At 51.0% G+C, this 22,354-nt stretch overlaps 1 protein-coding gene across 26 annotated transcripts in view; it reads left to right on the top strand.

Moving 5' to 3' along the window:
* SEPTIN3 (septin 3) overlaps positions 1-22,354 on the top strand; it is a 40,249-nt gene extending 17,895 nt beyond the window's left edge. For 3 of the 26 annotated variants that reach the window (XM_065522076.2, XM_005567121.4, XM_045364256.2), the window contains 10 exons: positions 5,483-5,674; positions 10,434-10,562; positions 11,656-11,737; positions 12,073-12,210; positions 13,987-14,104; positions 15,681-15,776; positions 16,773-16,872; positions 18,425-18,476; positions 18,758-18,851; positions 21,039-22,354. In XM_065522076.2, the coding sequence (XP_065378148.1) occupies positions 5,483-5,674; positions 10,434-10,562; positions 11,656-11,737; positions 12,073-12,210; positions 13,987-14,104; positions 15,681-15,776; positions 16,773-16,872; positions 18,425-18,476; positions 18,758-18,851; positions 21,039-21,104 (1,067 nt within the window). In that variant the 3' untranslated portion in view covers positions 21,105-22,354. Of the gene's footprint in view, positions 1-7; positions 253-331; positions 1,415-4,712; positions 4,881-5,482; positions 5,675-10,433; positions 10,563-11,655; positions 11,738-12,072; positions 12,211-13,986; positions 14,105-15,680; positions 15,777-16,772; positions 16,873-18,424; positions 18,477-18,757 lie in introns of those variants that run through there. The other 23 variants (XM_065522074.2, XM_045364253.2, XM_074003644.1 and 20 more) reach the window with 20 other exon arrangements.

The raw sequence follows: 22,354 nt of genomic DNA, 5'->3' as shown, positions 1-22,354 counted from the left end.
GGTGCGCGCGGACAGGGGCGGCGCGGCGCCGAGCGAGCAGAGGCGAGGTCCCGGGCGGGTGCGGCGGCGCGGGGCGCAGGGGCGGCGCGGCGGGGCCGCGGGCCGGGCGGGTGGGAGGACAGCGCGAAGGGGCGAGGCCCGGCTGCAGGGGCCGCTCGGCCCGGGGGAGCCCGCGCCCCGCTCAGCCTTGCAGCCCCGCGCCCGGAGCATCTCCCTGGAGGAACCGAGACAAAGGAGGATTCATGTCCAAAGGTAGGGCGGCCGGCCGGGCCACCAGCACCCGCCAGGAGGAGGCTGCGGCCCCGACCAGCGCGGCCGGAGGCGCTCCCGGGGGAGGGTTTCCGCGCCGAGGAGCCCACGCGCGGTGACAGATGCGCGGACACACGCACACACGGTGGCACCCACCTCGAGGGAGACAGTCTCGCAGAGGGGCAGACACAGGACGCGGGGAGACGCAGGAACCCACGGACACGCAAGCAGGGACCCCGATGCGCACAGAAAGCCCCACGCTGGAGTACACCAAGACACGCACACGCACACACACCATGCACAGGTGCCAGGGCCATGCCAGCCGGATGAGAGACCTGTGCACTGATACATACGTCCCCTCTCCCTCAGCCCCCACAGGCACACGCTGAGACAGGCACCAGCTGGTGGTCTCCAAGGGAACCCGTTGGCCTCCGGAGGACTGGGATGGGGGAAGGGGTGTCCCAGGGCCCTCCACTCCTGCGAATGAGAAAGGACCGAGAGAGCTTTCGGTGATTCCTTTTCCCAGAGCCTAGGGCTGGAGCTGGGGTGGGCTGGAATTGCCTCTGTTGGGGGTGGTGGGGTCTTGAAGGCTGCTAGGGGCTGAGGAAGATCCCCCTTCAGGCTGGAAGGAAGAGGGGGGCCTGCACTAAGCAGGTGCTATTTTGGAAAGGTCCCCTCCCCCAGCTGCCACCTTCCCACAGAGGGGTGGTGTCCCTGGGCCAGACAAAGCCAAAACCATTCATTTGCCCGTAAAAGGAAGTGCCAGGGTCTTTGCTTAGCATGGGAATGGAGGGGCTGTTTCTGTGGGGGACTTGGCTGCGCCCAGTCAGGTGGATGGTGCCTCTCCCTGGAGCACTGATGGGGCAGGTAGCTTCTGGCAGAGGGTGCTGCAGGCAGATCCGCCTTCTCTAGGGGCCCTGGGAGAGCCAGGAGCTGAGGGGGGCCCCAAGGACCGTCTAGCCAGGATGGCAGACTTGAGCTGCACCCTGCTGTGAGCCCGACCTGAGCTCTTCCCCATCCTTGGGGACCCCCCCTCCAATCCTTGTTGCAGAGGAGGGAGGAGGTCTCAACAATTCTACTCTCTTGACTGTGGCCAAGACAACAGCCATTGCTCACTGGGGGTCAGCTGCTCTGCACGGGGAGAAGCATCTGAGGGAAGAGAAAGGTGATGTTTCTGATACCTGCCTCACTCTGAAGCTCTCATTCACTATCATTCATTCATTCATTTATTGAGGAGTGCCTGTGGTATGCTAGGTAGACTGGGGCACAGAGATCAATAAGACATGGCCCTGCCCTAAAGAAGGGTGAGAACTAGTATGTATTTGTGCCATATAATTTACATCCTTCATTCTATATAACCTTCATAGCAACCCAGCAAGGTAGGTTCTATCTCCAGTTTTCTGAGCAGAGAATGAGGCTCACAAGGGTCACTCAGCCAGGATTCAAGCCTGGGTCACCTGCCCATCTGAGGTTGACATGGTGGGAACAGGGGAGCTGTAGGGGCAGAGGATGGAGCTACAGAATCCAGCTCCAGAGCAGCATTGGTTCTGTGCCCCAGAGATCTTTGTTTATTTGTCAGGCACCCTTACCAGCCAGTGGGTCCTTGAGGGCAACAACCTTGTCTGGGGTACATAAGTGTCCTTGGAATTTAGCCTAGGGCTTCGCTGGTGTAGACCCCCATTTGACAGCATATGAAATGGCCTGCATGGGATGGAATGAATGAATGAATGAATGTGATGAGTACCAGAATACCTGCAGCGGGTACAGAAGAGGGCCATTCACATCAGATGGCAAAGCAGAGGCTTTCCTGTGAGTAGCAGTGGGGCTGAATGCTGGAGGAGGAGGAGGAGGAGGAGGAGGAGGAGGAGGAGGAGGAGGGAGCCAGGGGTTGGAGGGGGAACAGGATCTTCCAGCAAAGCTTGTGGCACTGTGACCTGCACATATTTTCTGTACTTGGGGCTGATGGGTGGCTTGTTAGCATGTGACTGGCATGTCATGGGCATGTGGTGGGGAGGCTGACTTGGCAGCAGGCACTCTGTACAGTGCACACAATGGGTGCTCATATGTGCTTGCTGGAGGGAATGAAAGTGAGATCTACCAGGTCCTGGTCCTGCAGCGGGCCTGTGGTAGCCCCTAGACGCTGCTTGGGAATCTGGTAGGACCCTCTCTCCATCAGGGTCTATCTTTTGGGAGTGCTCCTTTAGGATGCTGCAGTTGGCAGGCCAGGGCTGAGCAGGCCATGGTGAGAACAAACACTTTATAGGAATCTTTACACAACCTCTCATAGTAAATACAAGGCATACTTTCCAAGTATGTAAAATGGGGATAAGATCTCATCCCCCCCCAAAACCACGTGGCTCTATCTTATAACACAGGTTGAGACCAAATGGGCTCAGCTGCAGAGGCATAAGGGGCAAAAGAAAGGCCCAGCTTGTGTGAGCAGCTGGGCAGGAAAAATGGGGCATTAGTCCCAGTGCAGGTGTGCTGAGTGGGGCCTGTGAGCCACGTGCAAGAGTGGAGGAGAAGGGCCAGGCTGCTGAGAGTCAGCTGCTGCAGGGCTGAGCCAATCTTGCTGCCATGTGGAGCTGCCTGGCTGGGAACAGCTTCCTGGGAAGCAAGAGAGGGCCATGCCAGGCCCTGGGGAGGTCCTGAGGCTTTGGCAGATTTGGCTGTGCCTGGGAGTGACAGAAGAAAGGACAGTTTCCCATTGGGAGAGAGGGTCTTGCCAGTACTAGTGGAAGGACCAGGTGGAGAGAGATGAGAGTAGATTCCTGGCTGGGTTTAGGGGCAGGAAGGGAACACTCCTGTCCCCTCTCCCTCTCCTCCATCTGCTGCTCCATCAGGCCTCCCTATAAGGTTGAGACTCTGCAGGGTGTTAGTCATGAAACATAGGATTCTAGAACGGCAGAGCTGGAAGGTGTTCTCAAGAGCACATGGAGTCCAATAACCATGCTTGTGTAACTGGCATCTGGGGACACCTTCCTTTAACCAATGCTTTCACATGTACTGTTTCATTTCCCCTACAGACCTGAAAGGGGCTGGGGCAAAAGGGTCTGGAACCTATTGCTCAGTGCCTCTTCTTTTTTTTGAGACAGAGTTCCACTCTTTCGCCCAGGCTAGAGTGCAGTGGCACAATCTTGGCTCACCGCAACTCCGTCTTCCAATTTCAAGCAATTCTCCTGCCTTAGCCTCCCCAGTAGCTAGGATTACAGGCGTCCGCCACCACGCCCAGCTAATTTTTGTATTTTTAATAGAGATGGGGTTTCGCTATGTTGATCAGGCTGGTCTCGAACTCCTGACCTCGTGATCCACCTGCCTCAGCCTCCCAAAGTGCTGGGATTACAGGCGTGAGCCACTGCACCCGGCCATTGCTCAGTGCTTCTAAGCATTATGTCTCATGTTTTGTTTTGTTTTGTTTTTGAGACGGAGTCTCGCTGTGTCGCCCAGGCTGGAGTGCAGTGGCCGGATCTCAGCTCACTGCAAGCTCTGACTCCCGGGTTCATGCCATTCTCCTCCCTCAGCCTCCCGAGTAGCTGGGACTACAGGCGCCCGCCACCACGCCCAGCTAATTTTTGTATTTTTAATAGAGATGGGGTTTCGCTATGTTGATCAGGCTGGTTTCGAACTTCTGACCTCGTGATCCGCCTGCCTCTGCCTCCCAAAGTGCTGGGATTACAGGCGTGAGCCACTGTGCCTGGCCATTGCTCAGTGCTTCTAAGCATTATGTCTCTCTTTTTTTTTTTTTTTTTTTTTTTTTTGAGACGGAGTCTCGCTCTGTCGCCCAGGCTGGAGTGCAGTGGCCGGATCTCAGCTCACCGCAAGCTCCGCCTCCCAGGTTTACGCCATTCTCCCGCCTCAGCCTCCCGAGTAGCTGGGACTACAGGCGCCCGCCACCACGCCCGGCTAATATTTTGTATTTTTTAGTAGAGACGGGGTTTCACCGTGTTAGCCAGGATGGTCTTGATCTCCTGACCTCGTGATCCGCCCATCTCGGCCTCCCAAAGTGCTGGGATTACAGGCTTGAGCCACCGCGCCCGGCCGCATTATGTCTCATGAATGCTCACCACAGTCTTAGTGATGATCCTACCATTTTATAGAGGGGGATGCAGGCTCATAGTGGGGAGGTGGTCTTCCCAAGTCCACAAAGCTGAGAAGTAGCAGAGCCAGGCTCTTTCCACTTCACCCCACACCCCAATCGTATGGATGGGGAAATGGAACTGCTCTATTCTAGAACCTGCCCTGGTGGCCAGTGGCCTGATAAGGAAACCCAAAAATTTCTCCTGTGTGTGAACACACCCATGATCCACTAAACCCAGGGAGATGTTTGCCCTTCCTCACTAGGGAGGGGCTGGTTCCTCAGCCTCCTCTTTCATCTGCCATCCACCACTCCAAGAGCACACTGTGTCGTCTTAGGCAAGTGATGCCCTTATCTGGTTCTCATCCCCTCCCCACTGGTCCCACAGATTCAGAACAATGGCTGGGAGGATGTCTGGGCTCCTCCAGGCACAGACCCCCCTACTCTGCAGTGGTGCTTATGGTACAGAGAGGACATCGAGGCTGGGAGACGAGAGTGATGGCCACTTTTCAGAGAAGGGTAGCCCTGTTTGCTTCTAAAAGATGAAGCAGCCGAGGTCAGTGACAGTTAACAGATGTTAGTGCAAGATCCTAAAACATCTTTGCCCGTTATTCAGGGAGGGAGGCACAACTCAGGTCTGAATAACCCCACACATTTTCTAGACCAGTGGTTCTCAGCCAGGGCAATGGTGCCTCCCAGGGGACATTTGGTACCGTCTAGAGACATTTTGGGTTGTCACAACCTGGGGGGCTACTAAGGTCAGGGGTGCCACTAATCATCCTGTAATGCACGTGACAGCCTCCCACAATAAAGAATTACTCAAATGTCATTAGTGCCAAGATGGAGAAGCCCCTGGGTTAGACGCACAGATGTGGGCTTCAGAGCGTGAGGTACATTTGAAAGTGCCCAGCAACCAGAGAACCTGGCACTGGCCCAGATTTTGCCTCTGACCTGCTCTGTGTTCTTAGTTGAGTTCTTTCTCCTCCAGGCCTCAGTCTCTTTGTCTATGAAATGAGGGACCTGGACTGGATGATATTAAGATCCTTTCCAGGCTCAACTTTGTATGATTCTGTAGCAAGAGAAAAATACCATGGTTTCCATGTGACTTCTGCTGTCCTCCTGATCACCCCTCCAACCTCTCCCACCTTGGCTCTGCAGGGCTCCCAGAGACCAGGACGGACGCAGCCATGTCAGAGCTGGTGCCTGAGCCCAGGCCTAAGCCAGCGGTGCCCATGAAGCCCGTGAGCATCAACTCCAACCTGCTGGGCTACATCGGCATTGACACCATCATCGAGCAGATGCGCAAGAAGACCATGAAGACCGGTTTCGACTTCAACATCATGGTCGTCGGTACGGAAGGCTGTGGGACTGCTGCAGGCCTGGTGGCGGGCAGCACCAAGGATCCCATTTCTTTCCCCTGAATGGCTGTGACCCTGGCTCTTCTAAGATGAGCTGTTTATAGAAGGGAGAATTTCACCATGCTGATCACAAAGGCCTGACCCCTGTCTCCCCTTAAGACTAGCTGACCTAGGGGTAGGAGCTTCGGGTGGATGCCAGGCCGGCCCCATCACCAGCTGGGTGTACACAGGCAGCCCCTTCACCACTCTGAGCCTGCTTTCGGGTTTGTGACATGAGAGAATCAGCAATGTCCTTCCTTAGCTCTAAGATGTGGTGGGAGGATTGGATGAAGGGTGGTCTTATTTCTACTCTTTTGTAGTGCTTTAAAACTTTGAGAGAAGGCCGGGCATGGTGGCTCACACCTGTAATCCCAGCACTTTGGGAGGCTAAGGCGGGCAGACCACCTGAAGTCAGGAGTTCAAGACCAGCCTGACCAACATGGAGAAATCTCATCTGTACTAAAAATACAAAATCAGCCAGGTGTGATGGTGCATGCCGGTAATCCCAGCTACTCGGGAGACTGAAGCAGGAGAATTATTTGAACCCGGGAAGTGGAGGTTGCGGTGAGCCGAGATCGCACCATTGCACTCCAGCCTGGGCAACAGAAGTGAAACTCTGTCTCCAAAAAAACAAAAAAACAAAAACAAAAAAACTTTGAGAGAATTTCCAGGGATTTGGTTACTGAGTAGCATCACTGCATCACAGAATGTAAGAGTAGGAAGGGGCGGCCGGGCGCGGTGGCTCCAGCCTGTAATCCCAGCACTTTGGGAGGCCGAGATGGGCAGATCACGAGGTCAGGAGATTGAGACCATCCTGGCTAACACGGTGAAACCCCGTCTCTACTAAAAAATACAAAAAACTAGCTGGGCAAGGTGGTGGGCGCCTGTAGTCCCAGCTACTCGGGAGGCTGAGGCAGGAGAATGGCGTAAACCCGGGAGGCAGAGCTTGCAGTGAGCTGAGATCTGGTCACTGTACTCCAGCCTGGGTGACAGAGCGAGACTCCGTCTCAAAACAAAATAAAAGAGTAAGAAGGGGCTGGGCGTGGTGGCTCACGCCTATAATCCCAGCACTTTGGGACGCTGAGGTGGGTGGATCACCTGAGGACAGGAGTTTGAGATTAGCCTGACCAACATGGTGAAACCCTGTCTCTATTAAAAATACAAAAAAATTAGCTGGGCATGGTGGTGCATGCTTGTAATCCCAGCTACTCAGGAGGCTGAGGCAGGAGAATCACTTGAAGCCTGGAGGAGGAGGTTGCAGTGAGCCAAGATGGTGCCATTGGACTCCAGCCTGCAGCCTGGGCAACAAGAGTGAAACTCTGTCTCAAAAAAAAAAAAAAAAAAAAGTGGGAAAGGACCTCTGCCCCATCTCAGTGAGATGGCCAGTCAGTGCTGAAAAAGGAATCTGGCCTCATCCTTCTGTACTGTTCCTCCTTCGTCCCCCAATCAGTCATCCAGTTCTGTCCATTTTACCTCACAAATACCTCTTACGTCTGCCCACTTCTCTCCTCTCTCCTGCTGCCACCCTATACTGAGCTAGGTCTCTCACCTGGCTTGCCGTGGCCACCTGACTCTGTGCTGTCAAAGTGCTGACCTGCAGCAAGATAAGCTCAGCTGGGGCTTGGGCCAGAGTATAAATCATCTGGAAAATCTTGCTATAAAAAACCTCCGCTGAGCTAAACAGTGTGCTCAGTGACAAGGTAGATTTCTCTCCTGAGGCAGACTTCTTATCTCAAGAACTGTTAGCAAATGGTTCAGGGACCCTGGCAGCTGGGCCACTATGGGCCACACTCGGAGTGGCACCAACCCTCCTAGCTCTCTGTCTCCTTTCCTCTCCAATCCCCTGTCCACCAGTGACCAAATAATCTTCCCACCTTGCGAAACTTATCAAGTCACCCAACTTACTTAAAACTCTGTAATAACTCTCCTTTAACCTCAGGATAAGTTTAAACTCCTAGACTGCCCTGATGCTACCTCTCCAACTCATCTCTGACCACTTCCCATCTAACATTCTACTCCTCACTCATAAGAGGCAGTGCTCGTCCACGTGCCATGCTCTCTCCTACCCTAGAGCTTTCGCGTCTGCTGTTCCCTCTGGCTAGAACTCATGACTTTTTTGAAATCAACCTTCCGGTTTCAGCTTAGTTGCATTTCTCCAGAAGTCTTCCTTAGTCCCAGAGAGACTGGGTTGGATTCCCTTGGCAATGCTGCTTCAATACCCTGCGGTTATTCTCTTTCATACTGGTTATTGCAACATACTATAATTGTCTGCTTATGTTTTGGTCTCTCTCACACTAAAGAGCTCCTTGAGGGTAAGGATGATGTTTTGTTCACTATAGTACCTCCAAATTTTAGGACAACACTTGGCACCTAAGAATAATGAATGAATGAATGCTCTTAGAAAACATCTCAGAGCAAGCATGGCAAATCCAAGACCTGTGAGCCACTTCTCTCCCCAGTGGTGCGCATGGCAGACTGCTGGTCAGTCATGGCACGTGTTCAGTGCTGAGGCCAGACATAGCCTTTTTAACATAATGATCTAGGTGGCTACTACCAGATAATCAGCAGGAATGAGAAATACACCTTATTTACCATCCCTGGTCTTGTCCAATATCCTCTCTCCTCACCGTCTTATCAGTAAAGAAACCAAGGCATGACTAATCCAAAGGCATTCAGGGAAAACAATGCAGGCGGGTCTGGAACTCTAGGCCCTTGACCCCCAGCATGGTTCTTTTTCTAATATAATCACAAGAATGCAGTAGCCCAGTATTTCTTTTTTTTTTTTTTTTTTTTTTTGAGACGGAGTCTCGCTCTGTCGCCCAGGCTGGAGTGCAGTGGCAGGATCTCAGCTCACTGCAAGCTCCGCCTCCCGGGTTCACGCCATTCTCCTGCCTCAGCCTCCCGAGTAGCTGGGACTACAGGCGCCCGCCACCTCGCCCGGCTAGTTTTTTGTATTTTTTAGTAGAGACGGGGTTTCACCGGATTAGCCAGGATGGTCTCGATCTTCTGACCTTGTGATCCGCCCGTCTCGGCCTCCCAAAGTGCTGGGATTACAGGCTTGAGCCACCGCGCCCGGCCATAGCCCAGTATTTCTTAGATCTTACTGTCTATAGGACTCTTCTGGAAGCCCAGTTAAAATGGAGATTTGGAATCATAGGTCTGGGGTGGGGCCTGAGACTGCATTTCCTACTAGTGTCTAGACAATGCCAAGGCTGCTTGTCAATTGCAAGTCTTTCTTGTGGGATTCTTGTACATGTTGAAGTTTGAGAAGCACCAGTGGGTTTGTCTCTTTTGAAATAGAGTCTCGCTGTGTTGCCCAGGCTGGAGTACAGTTGCATGATCCCAGCTCACTACAACCTCCACCTCCTGAGTTCAGATGATCCTCAGCCTCCTGAGTAGCTGGGACTACAGGCATGTGCCACCATGCCTGGCTAATTTTTGTATTTTTAGTGGAGACAGGGTTTTGCCATGTTGGCCAGGCTGGTCTCAAATTCCTGGCCTCAAGTGATGTGCCCGCCTCGGCCTTCCAAAGTGCTGGGACTACAGGCATGAGACACTGTGCCTGGCCTGACCAGTGGTGTTTTTTTTTTTTTGTTTTTTGTTTTTTTTTTTTTTTTGAGATGGATTCTCTCTCTGTCGCCCAGGCTGGAATGCAGTGGTGCGATCTCAGCTCACTGCAAGCTCCGCCTCCCAGGTTCATGCCATTCTCCTGCCTCAGCCTCCCGAGTAGCTGGTATTATAGGCACACCTGCCACCACACCCGGCTAATTTTTTGTATTTTTTTTTAGAAGAGACAGAGTTTCACCATGTTAGCCTGGATGGACTCGATCTGCCCCTGACCTTGTGATCTACCCACCTCGGCCTCCCAAAGTGCTGGGATTACAGGCATGAACCACTGCACCTGGCCTGACCGGTGGTTTTCAAATGCTCTGTAGCTGTGAAACTTTTTCTTGAAATGAAATCTTTTGCAGATATGCATCTGGAAAACAGGTGAAAGGGAGCCATAGCGAAGGAAGTGGAGGCAGAGGCCCTGCCTGCCCAGCCTCCTCCTCCTCTCACAGTGCCCTCTCTGACATGTATCTTCACAGGACACTAAGGCTTCTGGGAGCACAATCTAAAAACCACTACAGTAGAATGAAGAGTGGATATAGAGACAAGATGTTCTTTGGGTTCGAGTTCCTGGTCTTGCATGTATTAGTTTATGTTGCTCTGCACATATTTTGTTAGAAGAGGATTCATCTCTCTAGGACTATCTCGACTGAGGATAAAGATAGTTCTGCTTCAGGATCCACAGGACTGATACAAAGATTTGTGTAACAAATGTGAATGTACAATATGCACCGTGAGGCAGTATCAGGATGCAAAGTCCTTCTATTTTTCCTTTTAGTATCATTAAAAAGTGAAAACCTAAGCAAAAAACCGAATCACAACAAAACAGACAACCACGACACTAGACGTATGCAGAGGTTGTCCCTTTTCCCAGTGGTCCTGGGACTCTGGGAAGGAGAGAATATGGAATCCAAGTGATGTTTCCCCAAGGCCCCCTGCAGTAAGCAGGAAACCATTCCCACCTGCCTACCATCCCCCAGTGAGTAGTCAGACAAGGTGTTGGCCTGGATCATGGCTCTAGAATTCTGTAAGCTTATGGGGAAGTATTAGGCTCAGAAGGTGGATGCGGAGTCTCCCTACCTCCTCCTCCTGCTTTGCTGTAGGCCAGAGTGGACTGGGCAAATCAACGCTGGTCAACACGCTCTTCAAATCCCAAGTGAGCCGCAAAGCCTCCAGCTGGAACCGGGAGGAGAAGATCCCCAAGACAGTGGAGATCAAAGCTATCGGGCATGGTGAGGACCAGGCAGGGACCCCTATGGGCTTTGTTCAGTGAGTGCCTCTGCTGGAAAGGGGAAAGAATGGGGCTTATTGAGGAATAAGACCAATAAAAGGCAACCTTAAGACAGAACACACTTGAGTACTGCACTCTGAAGCAAACCCCTTAGACTGCTGGTTCAGGGAAGAGAGAGCAGGGAGCTCAAATGGAAGGAGGGGGGATTTGAGGTGGATGATAAAGTACAGGATTTGGACAGGTAGAAAGAGGTAAGGAGAGGGCAGGTGTGGTGGCTCATGCCTGTAATCCCAGCACTTCGGGAGGCCAAAGTGGGAGGATCGCTTGAGTCATGGAGTTCGAGACCATCTTGGTCAACACAGTGAAACCCTGTCTCTCTTTTTGTTTGTTTGTTTGTTTGTTTTTGGTTTTGTTTTTTGAGATGAAGTCTCGCTCTGTCGCCCAAACTGGAGTGCAGTGGCGCGATCTCGGCTCACTGCAAGCTCCACCTTCTGGGTTCACGCCATTCTTCTGCCTCAGCCTCCTGAGCAGCTGGGACTACAGACGCCCGCCACCACACCCGGCTAATGTTTTTTATATTTTTAGTAGAGATGGGGTTTCACCATATCAGCCAGGATGGTCTTCATCTCCTGACCTCGTGATCTGCCTGCCTTAGCCTCCCAAAGTGCTGGGATAGAGCCACCGTGAGCGGCCTGAAACCCTGTCTCTTAAAAAAAAAATTAGCTGGGTAAAATGGTGCATACGTGTAGTCCTAGCTATTGGGGAGGCTGAAGCAAGAGGCTCACTTGAGCTGGGTAGTTTGAGGCTACAGTGAGCAGTGATCGCACCACTGCACTCTAGCCTGGCTGACCGAGTGAGACCCTGTCTCTTAAAAAAAATAAAAGAAGAAGGAAAAAAGAAATGAGTAGAGAGGGGTTTCCAGGTACAGGGAACAGCATGAGCCATGATTATCGAGATGGAGAAGACCCTAAATTTGACTTTTCCAATAACTGATCCTGAAGAAGAGGCCTGGGTCTCCCTAGCTAGTAGGCTGCCAGGTACCCGGGGTCAGCTGTAGGACTGACCTCTCTGGTACATTTTCTTTTCACCCCCAGTGATAGAGGAAGGTGGTGTTAAAATGAAGCTGACCGTCATCGACACCCCGGGCTTTGGAGACCAAATCAACAATGAAAACTGGTATCTGTCTGCCTCTGAGATCTTTGCCCTAAAGACTCTGCTGGGAAGATACTTACTATGGTGCAGATTCATTTACGTTGAGAACCATCTGCACCCTCCATGCTCCGCAGTTCCTGACAGCCCAGGCAGAGGCCAGGGTCCCTGGGGAGCTCCACCCCTGCTAACTAACCATCCAGGAAAGCCATCGATGCGGGGGCTGAGGGGGAATCCAGCAGCAAGTATTCTAGGCCCACCAGGGAATGAGATGGATGTAAGGAGATTGCTACCAGACCATGCCTAAACTGAGCCCTAGGTCTTCTTCTTCTGATGCATCTATCTACTTTCCCCCCCATCAGCTGGGAGCCCATTGAGAAGTACATCAATGAGCAGTACGAGAAATTCCTGAAGGAGGAGGTGAACATCGCCAGGAAGAAACGCATCCCTGACACTCGTGTCCACTGCTGCCTTTACTTCATCTCCCCCACAGGACACTCGTATGTACCAACCCCGCCCCTATTGCCAGGCCCGGTCTGGTTCACATCATCTGTGTCCATTCTGGATCGGATGATCCATCCGTTGACTCAGCTAGGGAGGGCCAGATGGGCTGGAATATAGTCATGGCCCGTGACCTTGCTATTCCTCAGACTTTCCGTGAGGAAGTCTGACTTCCTTGCTAGGAGGTTAAAACTGTCCAACATCAGCCACCAGTATCTGCCCACTGGTGTCCCAGCAGCACAGCACAACTGTATCAGCAAAGAGGACTTGGTGTGTGTGAGCAGAGGGCACTTCATTTATTCACCAAATACCTGCTTTGGAAAATAATTGGAGTTGGGGGGAGCAGCAAGAAGGGTGAAATAGGGCAGGGCTCCCGCATTGGGGCTGGTGTTTGGAGGGTGGGGACCCAGCTGTAGGCATTTGGAAGGTACCAGCCTGGAGTGAGGCATCGTGTGTCCAGAGATGAAGGCCAACCCTTATAATGAAGTACTGTCTGATAGGCAGAATAAGACACACACAAGCGTGTTGGGAACTCTGATTGTGAGTGACGGGTGGACCCCATGAAGGAAGTGCTGGGAACAGGCAGAGAATGGAGATCCCAGGGGGCAGGCCAGCAACCTTCCTGCAGAGATTGGGGGAGGGGGTCCCATAATGTTACTAAGCCCAGATGCTGGGCCAGAGTTAAGCTCTTCAGAGAATGGCACAAGCAAGTTAGGCCCCAAATTTTGTAGGAACCAAGCAGTGATGGTAGGGGGAGGAGAGAGATGAAACAAGACTCCTGGGAACTCAACAGAAGGCTGGTTTTATCCCTCCCTAGGCTTCGACCCCCCCAGTCAGAATGAACCATCAGACAACCTGACTTAATGAGTCCCCGAGGTTGCAAAACAGAGCCAAGTTGGGGTCTCAGAGCCTGAGGTAGGATGGGGGCATAGACTGTCAGATTGTGGGAAGGGCAGGGCCCCTAGCTTGGCCCTGCAGAACTAACTCTGGGGGCTAGGAGGAGACCTGTCAAGAAGTAGTCTGATAGGCAGAACAAGGCATACACACTAGGCATGGTGGCTCTCGCCTATAATCCCAGCACTTTGGGAAGCCAAGGCAGGAAGACTGCTTGAGCCCAGGAGTTCGAGACCAGCCTGGGCAACATGGCAAGACATTGTCTCTACACAAAATTTAAAAATTAGCCAGACATGGTGGTGTGCACCTGTGGTCCCAGCTCCTCTGGAGGTGGTAAGATTGCTTGAACCCTGGAGGTCAAGGCTACCATAAGCCAATGACTATACCACTGCACTCCAGCCTGGGCGACAAAGCAAGACCCTGTCTCAAAAAAAAAAAAAAAAAAAAAAACAAAAAACCCACACACACAGTGTCATTTTTTGTTGTTGTTGTTGTTGTTGTTTGTTTTTTATTTTTAGGACAGACAAAAAAGGAAAAAAGGCACACACCCACAAAGACATGAGTAGAGACAACAGTCCACAGATGCTCCAAGGAGAAAGAAATCCCTGAGTCAGAAAAGATGTCATGAAGTGGTGGTTTGAGGGGGGGCTTACAGACAGGCAGGATCTGCATGGGGACTGAAGAAGAAAAAGGCAGGTGTTGAGGCTGCTCTGCAGATGGCAGGGCAGTGGGGCTGTGTCGGAGAGGAGAGGTAGCAGCCTCTGGACCTCAGCCAGATGCCCAGCCCAGTCCTCTTCTCCTGCGGTGTCCTGGAGTGGTGGCGGTGGCTGAGTTGGGGAGGGCGAGGTGGCTCTGACGATCCCACCTTTTCTGTGACCCAGCTTGCGACCTCTGGATCTCGAGTTCATGAAACACCTCAGCAAGGTTGTGAACATCATCCCTGTCATCGCTAAGGCTGACACCATGACCCTGGAGGAGAAGTCTGAATTCAAGCAGAGGGTGAGAAGGCCTCCTGTCTTCTTTTCCTGTTCCCATCCCCTCCTTTCTCTCCACTGGCTTCAGGCCATGTCCTAGCCCTCATCATTCTGCCTTTACCCCCACCCTCAACCCTCCCCCAGTTCTCCACCCCAGCCCCTACTTAACCATTCAAAGGGCTGAGGTTGGTGGTATCTGGGGACTATGATGAAGAAAAGATGGCGCAGCTCCAGGCTGCCTTCTTCCCACCTTCCAAACCTGTCTGTGAAGACCACTGAATACATGTATCACTGTGAACATAAGAAATCACTCCTCAAACGTTAGCCTACTTGAAGGACTTGACGACTAGACTGATGATTTAGTCATCTGGCCACTAGTCCTCACTGGCATCTTCTTCTTTTTTTTTTTTTTTTTGGAGTCTCTGTCTGTTGCTCAGGTTGGAGTGCAGTGGCGCAATCTTGGCTCACTGCAAGCTCTGCCTTCCGGGTTCTCACCATTCTCCTGCCTCACCCTCCTGAGTAGCTGGGACTATAGGTGCCTGCCACCACACCCGGCTAATTTTGTTTTTTTATTTTTAGTGGAGACGGGGTTTCACCGTGTTAGCCAGGATGGTCTTGGTTAGTCTTGATCTCCTGACCTCGTGATCTGCCCGCCTTGGCCTCCCAGAGTGCTGGGATTACAGGCTCACGGCCACTGCGTGAGCCACCGCGCCTGGCCGTCACTGGCATGTTCTATAAGCTCAGTCCTGTGCTGGATGTACAGGATTGGGGAGGGGACATGTGAGAGAAATGAAAAGACAATTGCTGCCTTTAAGAAACTTAACAATTGTCTGGGGGCGGTGGCTCACGCCTGTAATCCCAGCACTTTGGGAGGCCAAGGCGGGTGGATCACCTAAGGTCAGGAGTTCGAGACCAGCCTGGCCAACATGGTGAAACCCCATTTCTACTAAAATTTAAAAATTAGCTGGGCGTAGTGGCATATGCCTGTAATCCCAGCTACTCGGGAGGCCTAGGCAGGAGAATCACTGGAACCCGGGAGGTGGAGGCTGCAGTGAGCCGAGATCGCACCACTCTGTGCAGAGCAAGACTGTCACAAACAAACAAACAAACAAGCAGACAGACAAAACTTACAATCAAATAGAACAATGAAGAGGTCCTGGATGGTTTCCTGGAGAAGGCAAGACTTAAGTCGACCTTGAAAGAGGGCAGTCTCGGAGTAGGGGGAGCCTCACCTTTCTTCCTTCCAATCAGGAATATAACATGCAGGGATCTGAGCACTCCCCAGTGCACTCAGCTGTGCTGCTTGTGTAAATCTCAGTCTCATGGACTCTGAGATGAGCAAGCTGGTTGCGAGGCGCCTGAGACCTGAAGTTGCACCACCTAGCCTCTTCCTCCTCTCAGGCTAGGCTGTAATTGTATAGCTGGGGCTTGCATTTATTCACCATCCTCCTGCTGCTCAGGGTCTCAGAGTTCAGAGATGACTGTGGATTATCCAAGGCTGGGTTTGGCTTTCTGACCTCAGCTCACACACATAGGTGCACACACCCCTCTTTTCCATTATCCTGACACTTGACTACCTTGCTGCTTCTCCTCGCCTCTAGGTTCGCAAGGAGCTTGAAGTAAATGGCATTGAATTCTACCCCCAGAAGGAATTTGATGAGGATTTGGAGGATAAGACGGAGAATGACAAAATCAGGGTGGGTGCCTGGGGCACTGCTGCTCCACAGATGCCCCCTTGGGACCTCTGGGATGTGTATTGTGCACGTCCTCTGTCTTTTCACTTTCTGTACTCCCCCCAACCTTGCCTGACCCATACCAGAAGTGACATGGGGGGAGGAGGAGGACTATGGCCCTGGACTGTGAACCCACAAAAGGGCTCCCTGTACCAAAAAAGCCTTCTATCCCCAGACCACACAAAAGCCTTCTTTCCCCCCACAAGGTCTGGCAAAAACAGTATGTGAGGTGATGGGAGGGGCAGCAGGCAGGAAGAGCATTGGGCTGGGGTCCAGGATGATCTATGCTCTGGTCAGACCCTGCCTCAGTTTCTCCTCTGTGAAATGCAGGGCTTAGATTGAGTGGCTTATAGGCTATTTCCCCCTCTAGAATAACTTAAAAAAAATTAAATTGGCTGGACGTGGTGGCTCATGCCTGTAATCCCAGCACTCTGGGAGGCCTAGGTAGGAGAATCACTTGAGCCCAGGAGTTCAAGACCAAGCTGGGCTACACGGCAAAACTTATCTCTACAAAAACTGCAAAAATTAGCCGGGTGTGGTGGCGCATGCCTGTAATCCCAGCTACTCGGGAGGCTAAGGCAGGAGAATTGCTTGAACCTAGGAGGCAGAGGTTTCAGTGAGCTGAAATCGTGCCATTGCACTCCAGCCTGGGCAATAAGAGCAAAATTCTGTCTCAAAAAAGAAAGTACAAAGCTCTCTGCAGCTTAAGGACAGTTGATTCCTGAGGTTAACCAGCCAGGCAGTGGTACAATCAGGACTGGACCCAGGACTCTTGAATCTCAGTCAGGTGCTCTTTTCAAGAGACCAAGCCTTGCCCTTGCCATCAGTGGTATCTCTGAATGAGCATCAGAGGTGTGTGGTTCAAGGCTAGAGGACCATATGCCGTCCTGCTCCTGGATGTCCAGGTTGTTGGAGGATGACGGTGCACATGTGTCTGGTTTGTGTTTCTGCCCCATATAGCAGGAAAGCATGCCTTTTGCTGTGGTGGGAAGTGACAAGGAGTACCAAGTGAATGGCAAAAGGGTCCTCGGCCGAAAAACTCCATGGGGGATCATCGAAGGTAATTCACTGCATCTTCTGAAAGAACTGGTTGCTGATCAGTTATCCAGTCACCATTTATTAAGCATCTATAGATCAAGGCACTGTCTCAGGACATATGAAATGAATGCCAGCCAGATTCTGCTCATAAGGAGCTGTATTACAGTCTCATTGAGAAGATGATGCTTACAGGCAGGAGTAACGAGAGACTGATTTAGCACCTGACTGGGTGGCACTGACTTGGTGCATCAAAGGAGTTCAGAACATGGAGAGATTAGTAAGGCCTGGAAAAACTGGAGAAAGGTTTTCATAGGAAGAGGGATGTGATCTGACAAACTGCCGAAGGGTTGTTCAGGTGTTGCCATTTCCATTTTATTATGAATGGATGTGACCTTGGGCGGGTCTTGATGATTCTGAAAGTGGTCAAAGAATCACTTCAATGATTTCATTCAATATAATAACCCTATGAAGGGAGGAGGGTGGGTGCTCCTGTTCTCAGAATATAAGCCACTAAAGCACTGGAAGCTTAGGTTAAAAGCCTTGTCCAAAGTCACATAACTCGTTAGTGGTGAAACTTGATTTCAGACGCAGATTTTGTTTTTTGTTTTTTTTTGAGAGGGAATCTTGCTCTGTCATTCAGGCTGGATGACAATCCAGCCAGTGAGCTGGCCCAATCTCAGCTCACTGCAACCTCTGCCTTCCGGGTTCAAGTAATTCTTCTGCCTCAGTCTCCCAGGTAGCTGGGACTACAGGTGCAGACCCTAATTTTTGTATTTTTTATTGAGCCAAAAAAATTAGCCCAGCTAATTTTTGTATTTTTCATAGAGACGGAGTTTTGTCATGTTGATCAGGCTGGTCTTGAACTCCTGACCTCAGGTGATCCATCTGCCTTGGCCTCCCAAAATGCTGGGATTACAGGTGTGAGCCACCATGTCTGGCAATTTTATTTTTATTTTTAATAGAGGTGGGGTCTCATTATATTACCCAGGCTAATCTCGAACTCCTGGGCTCAAGTAATCCTCCCACCTTGGCCCCCCAAAGTGCTGGGATTACAGGCGTGTGCCATGGCACCCAGCCCCTTGTCTTAATCCTCATTCTGTTCCAACAGTGCTTTGCCAGTGATTTGCAAATACTAGGTATTCAATATATGTTGAATTGGATTTGTCATGTAGTGCATGACCTTTTTAAAATGGCTCAATTATTTTCTCTGTGGTACTTCCAATCGGATTATAAGCTTCTGAAGAATGGGAAGTGTGTCTTAGGCCTTGGCCAGTTTCTCAGACTCAGTATTAGTTTTCTCTTCTATAAAATGGTAAAAATTTTAGTCCCTCTTGGCTACTATTCCACAGCGTCTAGAAGAGTGTTGTGCCCATTGTAGCTGCTTAATAAATATTTGTTCAATGAATCAAATCCAGTACACCCAAGTAAGCAAACCTCTGGAAGGGTTAGAAAAAATAGCCTGTCCCATAGCTTTCTCCTAAATGCCTCCGTGACCCGAACAGACGTTCACCTCCTGGGTGTTGCTGTATTGATGAACTGACTACCTGTTTTGCTTTGTTTTGTCTTGTTCATAGTGGAAAACCTCAATCACTGTGAGTTTGCCCTGCTTCGAGACTTTGTCATCAGGTAGGATGTCTCCCCTCCAGCTGTGTCCTGATGGCAAGCTGAATTATTTGGGGTCAGGGTCTACATATTCAGATTCATCTCCTGCATCTCCAGGTCTCTCTGACGGAGCTTTCTGCCCCAGTTCCAGCTCCTGTCACAGACTGGAAGGGGCTGTAGAAGAATCCTTAGCTCCTGGGAGTGGGTCCCAGTCATTGGGTCCAGTCACTCGAAGTGATGTGTGTCACCGCCTCCTCTTCCTGCCCCTAATTGCAGCCCTCTTCTTCTTACCCTGTGTCCTCTAGGACCCACCTCCAGGACCTCAAGGAAGTGACACACAACATCCACTATGAGACTTACAGGGCCAAGCGGCTCAATGACAATGGAGGCCTCCCTCCGGTGAGCGTGGACACAGAGGAAAGCCACAACAGTAACCCATGACGACCACTTCTCTGTGTCATCACACATACCCACTTCACACACACACATCCCAAATACCACCACCAACCACCTTCTTCCTCTCAACTCTGTCCCGCAGGCAGGCCTGTCTGGTATTTGTGGAGCATCTTGTCTACATTGTGTGTGTGTGTGTGTGTGTGTGTGTGTAAGAGAGAGCGAGAGAGCCTGTGTGTGTGCATGCAGGGGTGAGGTATTTTCACTGCCCTCCCTGGAGAGTCCCTTGTAAGTTTGACTCCTCCATGCCTGTCCATTATCTGTCTCCTTTCCTTGTGTCCCAAAACAAAGCTGTTTTGCCTCACTCAGGAGATCTCGGGGAGGTTTCATTTAAAAGTGTTGGGAGCAGGTGAGCCACAGGCAACTCTTCTCTCGGAACCTGCACACAATCTGGAGCTATAGAGATTCTCCAAGGACAGATGGCAGCGGAACTAGACCTGAGTAGGGGGCAGGGAGTTCAGGACAACCCTCCCTGTAAGTGGGGGGTGGTCTGGAGGTAAGGCAGGGGACTCCTGGGACAAGAAAGGCCATGAGAAGGCAGAGAAGTAGGCCAGAGCTGGGTTCATGCAGAAAGCATCAGTGCCTACAAGTGGAGCTCCACCCTTCAGTCTGTGTCGTGTTCACTGTCCCAAAGCTACCACCTGTCACCAGAGCCTACTGCTGCTCTCCACTCACCTGGCCTCTGCTGCCGGGTCAGTGCCTGTCTCTGCTTCCCACTCTGCCTTCTTTCTCCCTTTCCCTCCTTCCCTCATACACTGCTTTCTCTCCCTCTCTCCTGCCTGTCTCTGACATCTCTCACTTCCTTTTAGATGAATCTACTTTAGGTTCATTCCTATATTTAGCATTTATGCCCAGTCTGCTTCCAGAAATGACTTTAGGCTGCCTTCACATAAAATCACAAAAGTACAGGACAGTATAAACTGAGATTGCCAGAGAAATCTGGGGCAAAGAAAGGAATAGGAAAGAAAGTTTCTGTAGTCAAGCACTGGAACAGGCCCTGAGCTCATAGGCAGCCAGTGCAAAGAGGGAAACACAGTGAGTTATGCAGTTCCCAGTGTCTAGTTAAAGGAAGCGCACATGCTAGTCACGTGAGACAACCTTTTATGGGGACATCAGATACTAGAACTAATTCTAAAGAAGTATCAGAAACAATATACATTATTTGTCTTTCTTAGTGATTTGGCTTCAAAGACAGAATTTTGACCACACCTCCCTTTTCTCTGTCAGACTTCTCTCCCTTCTAAGCAGGCTTCTCTGTTGCTCCATTTGCCTCATACATACTTGACCTCTCTTTTCAATTCCCCATCACTTTTGTGCTGAAGCTAATTACATTTATGTCTGTCTTTCTCTGCTTTTCCCTAATTCCCTCTCCTCCCGACTCCTACAGACATTCCCAATGATACCCACCCTCATACATTTAGGTTTTTCTTGCCTTTCCCTGAAGCCCTATATTTATTAATGCATATATTTTCCCCATTTGTTTTACAAGTAAGTTACTCTTTTCCTTTAATCTGTAAGATTCATGAAATTTGGGGCCGGGGAAACAATTTAGCCTTAGGAACGGGAAAACACCAAGTGAAACTGTTTACAATAACCTCATACAACCTCCTGTCCCATTTCCTGGTTCAGCCTAGGTGTTTCACTGGTCCTCTACGAATCCCAGCACTTATAATCCCAGTCTTTTATCACTCAGGTGCTAGGAAAAAACATAGACTCAAGACCCAAGATTCAGTGGACCAGGAGAAAGGTGGGGGGTGGTCAGGTCACTGGTGACCCCAAACCTATGGTCTCGATCTTTCCTGGAGGCTGCCAACCCAGCCCTCATCCTCCCTTGCTCACAAAGTTACAGGGTAGGCACCTGTCAGGATAGAACAGCAGCAGTGCTACAGCCCAGAGGTTACTACACTTCAACAGAACAGGGATCCTTGGCTGCTATAGAAGCAGTCCTGTTTGGAGACCTTGGACCAGCAGGGGAAGATCTATGGGCATGGGAGGTGGGCGTTGGAGAGGCTGAGTAGGAATGGTGCCTGGCACCCCTGAACCATAATCTCAGCCTCCCTGGAGAAGCTATTTTATATGTCTTCTGCCAGCTGCTGGTCTCCACACCCTCAACCGTTCTCAACCCCCCTGCAGGGAGAAGGCCTCCTGGGCACTGTCCTTCCACCTGTGCCAGCCACCCCCTGCCCCACTGCTGAATGAAGTCCATTTCAAGCGCTGCTTCTCCCTCCATTCCTCTCAGCTGTTATTGCTTCAGGGCCAGGCCCTTTTTAGTGCTGTGCTCGTCCAGCTCACCACCACAGCCCCTCTCAGCCCTCAGTAGGTGGGAGGGGCCAGCTGCCTCTTTAGGACAGTTGCATCTTCCATTTATTCAAACCACTCCTCTCCTCCCAGTGGAGTGGGGTTCTGCCAGCACTGCCCTACCACATCATCTGTGTCAGCTGGTCCCAGCCCATCTGCAAGGCGATAGAACTCATTAAGAGTTTCTTCTGCCCTTGTAAGCCCATCCCAGCTACTTGTAACCATCTCTAAGGGCAATGGCATTGCTCCCTACTCATTCATCTGCATGAGCTACTCTTGGCTTCCTTAAAAAGTCAAGAAAGCAATTTTTCTGCTTACTAGATTCATTGAGATCAATTGTGTGAGCCCCAACGTGGGACAAGGGTGTCTCCTTCATCACTTAAAAGTATTCATGAGGGTGGGTCACTACAGATGTTGGGGAGCAAGGGCTAGGATCACTTTTTAAAAAATCACCACTTGTGGCTGGCCCAGAGTGCGGTTGTACATCCTCCTCACCTCATAACGCAGCTACCAAGGAAGAGTGGTTTTCCTAAGAAGACATTGCTGGAGTTGACGTTCTTCTGTCCAAACAAACAAACAAAAACTAAATACACAAACCCCCAGAAACCCACAATACATACATGCTAAGGAAAAACTAACACCCTTCTGTCCACTCAGCAATAAGAAGGATCTCTTCCCACCTACCCTACCTACTTCTACCCCCAACCCCCTTCCCCATTAATGTGAGTAATGAATTAGCCTGGCCACAGGTGGTCACTGTAGGCTAATGGAAAATACCCAAGGGAGGGCAAAGCCCCCCATCAGATGCATGAATGTTTGCGAATGTTGACTGCCACTGCCCCACACACTGTGTCTTTATAGAATTCCCCTTTGCCCACCCCCTCCCTGTCTCCACCTGGACACAACTTGCTCAAAGGCTGGTGACTTGTGGGCCATTCATCTACAACCAAGTCCTGATGGAGCAAGAGGCCCATACCTAGGGGATGCAAGAACGACCCATTTCTAAAATGTTACCAGTCCCAGCCAATCTTATGGTGACATTACAGTTAAATTTCCCAATTGAAAACAAGCAAACAGACACTCAAACTGGTCCTGTAATTGTTGCTAGACTTTATGTGTTGTACAACTAAACATTGCTGTTTGAACAGTAA

This window comes from Macaca fascicularis, chromosome 10 (genome assembly GCF_037993035.2).
Source record: "Macaca fascicularis isolate 582-1 chromosome 10, T2T-MFA8v1.1".
In the NCBI taxonomy this organism is placed as follows: domain Eukaryota; kingdom Metazoa; phylum Chordata; class Mammalia; order Primates; family Cercopithecidae; genus Macaca; species Macaca fascicularis.
Note: the sequence above shows the minus strand (reverse complement) of the source record. Positions and strands in the feature narration are given on the sequence as shown.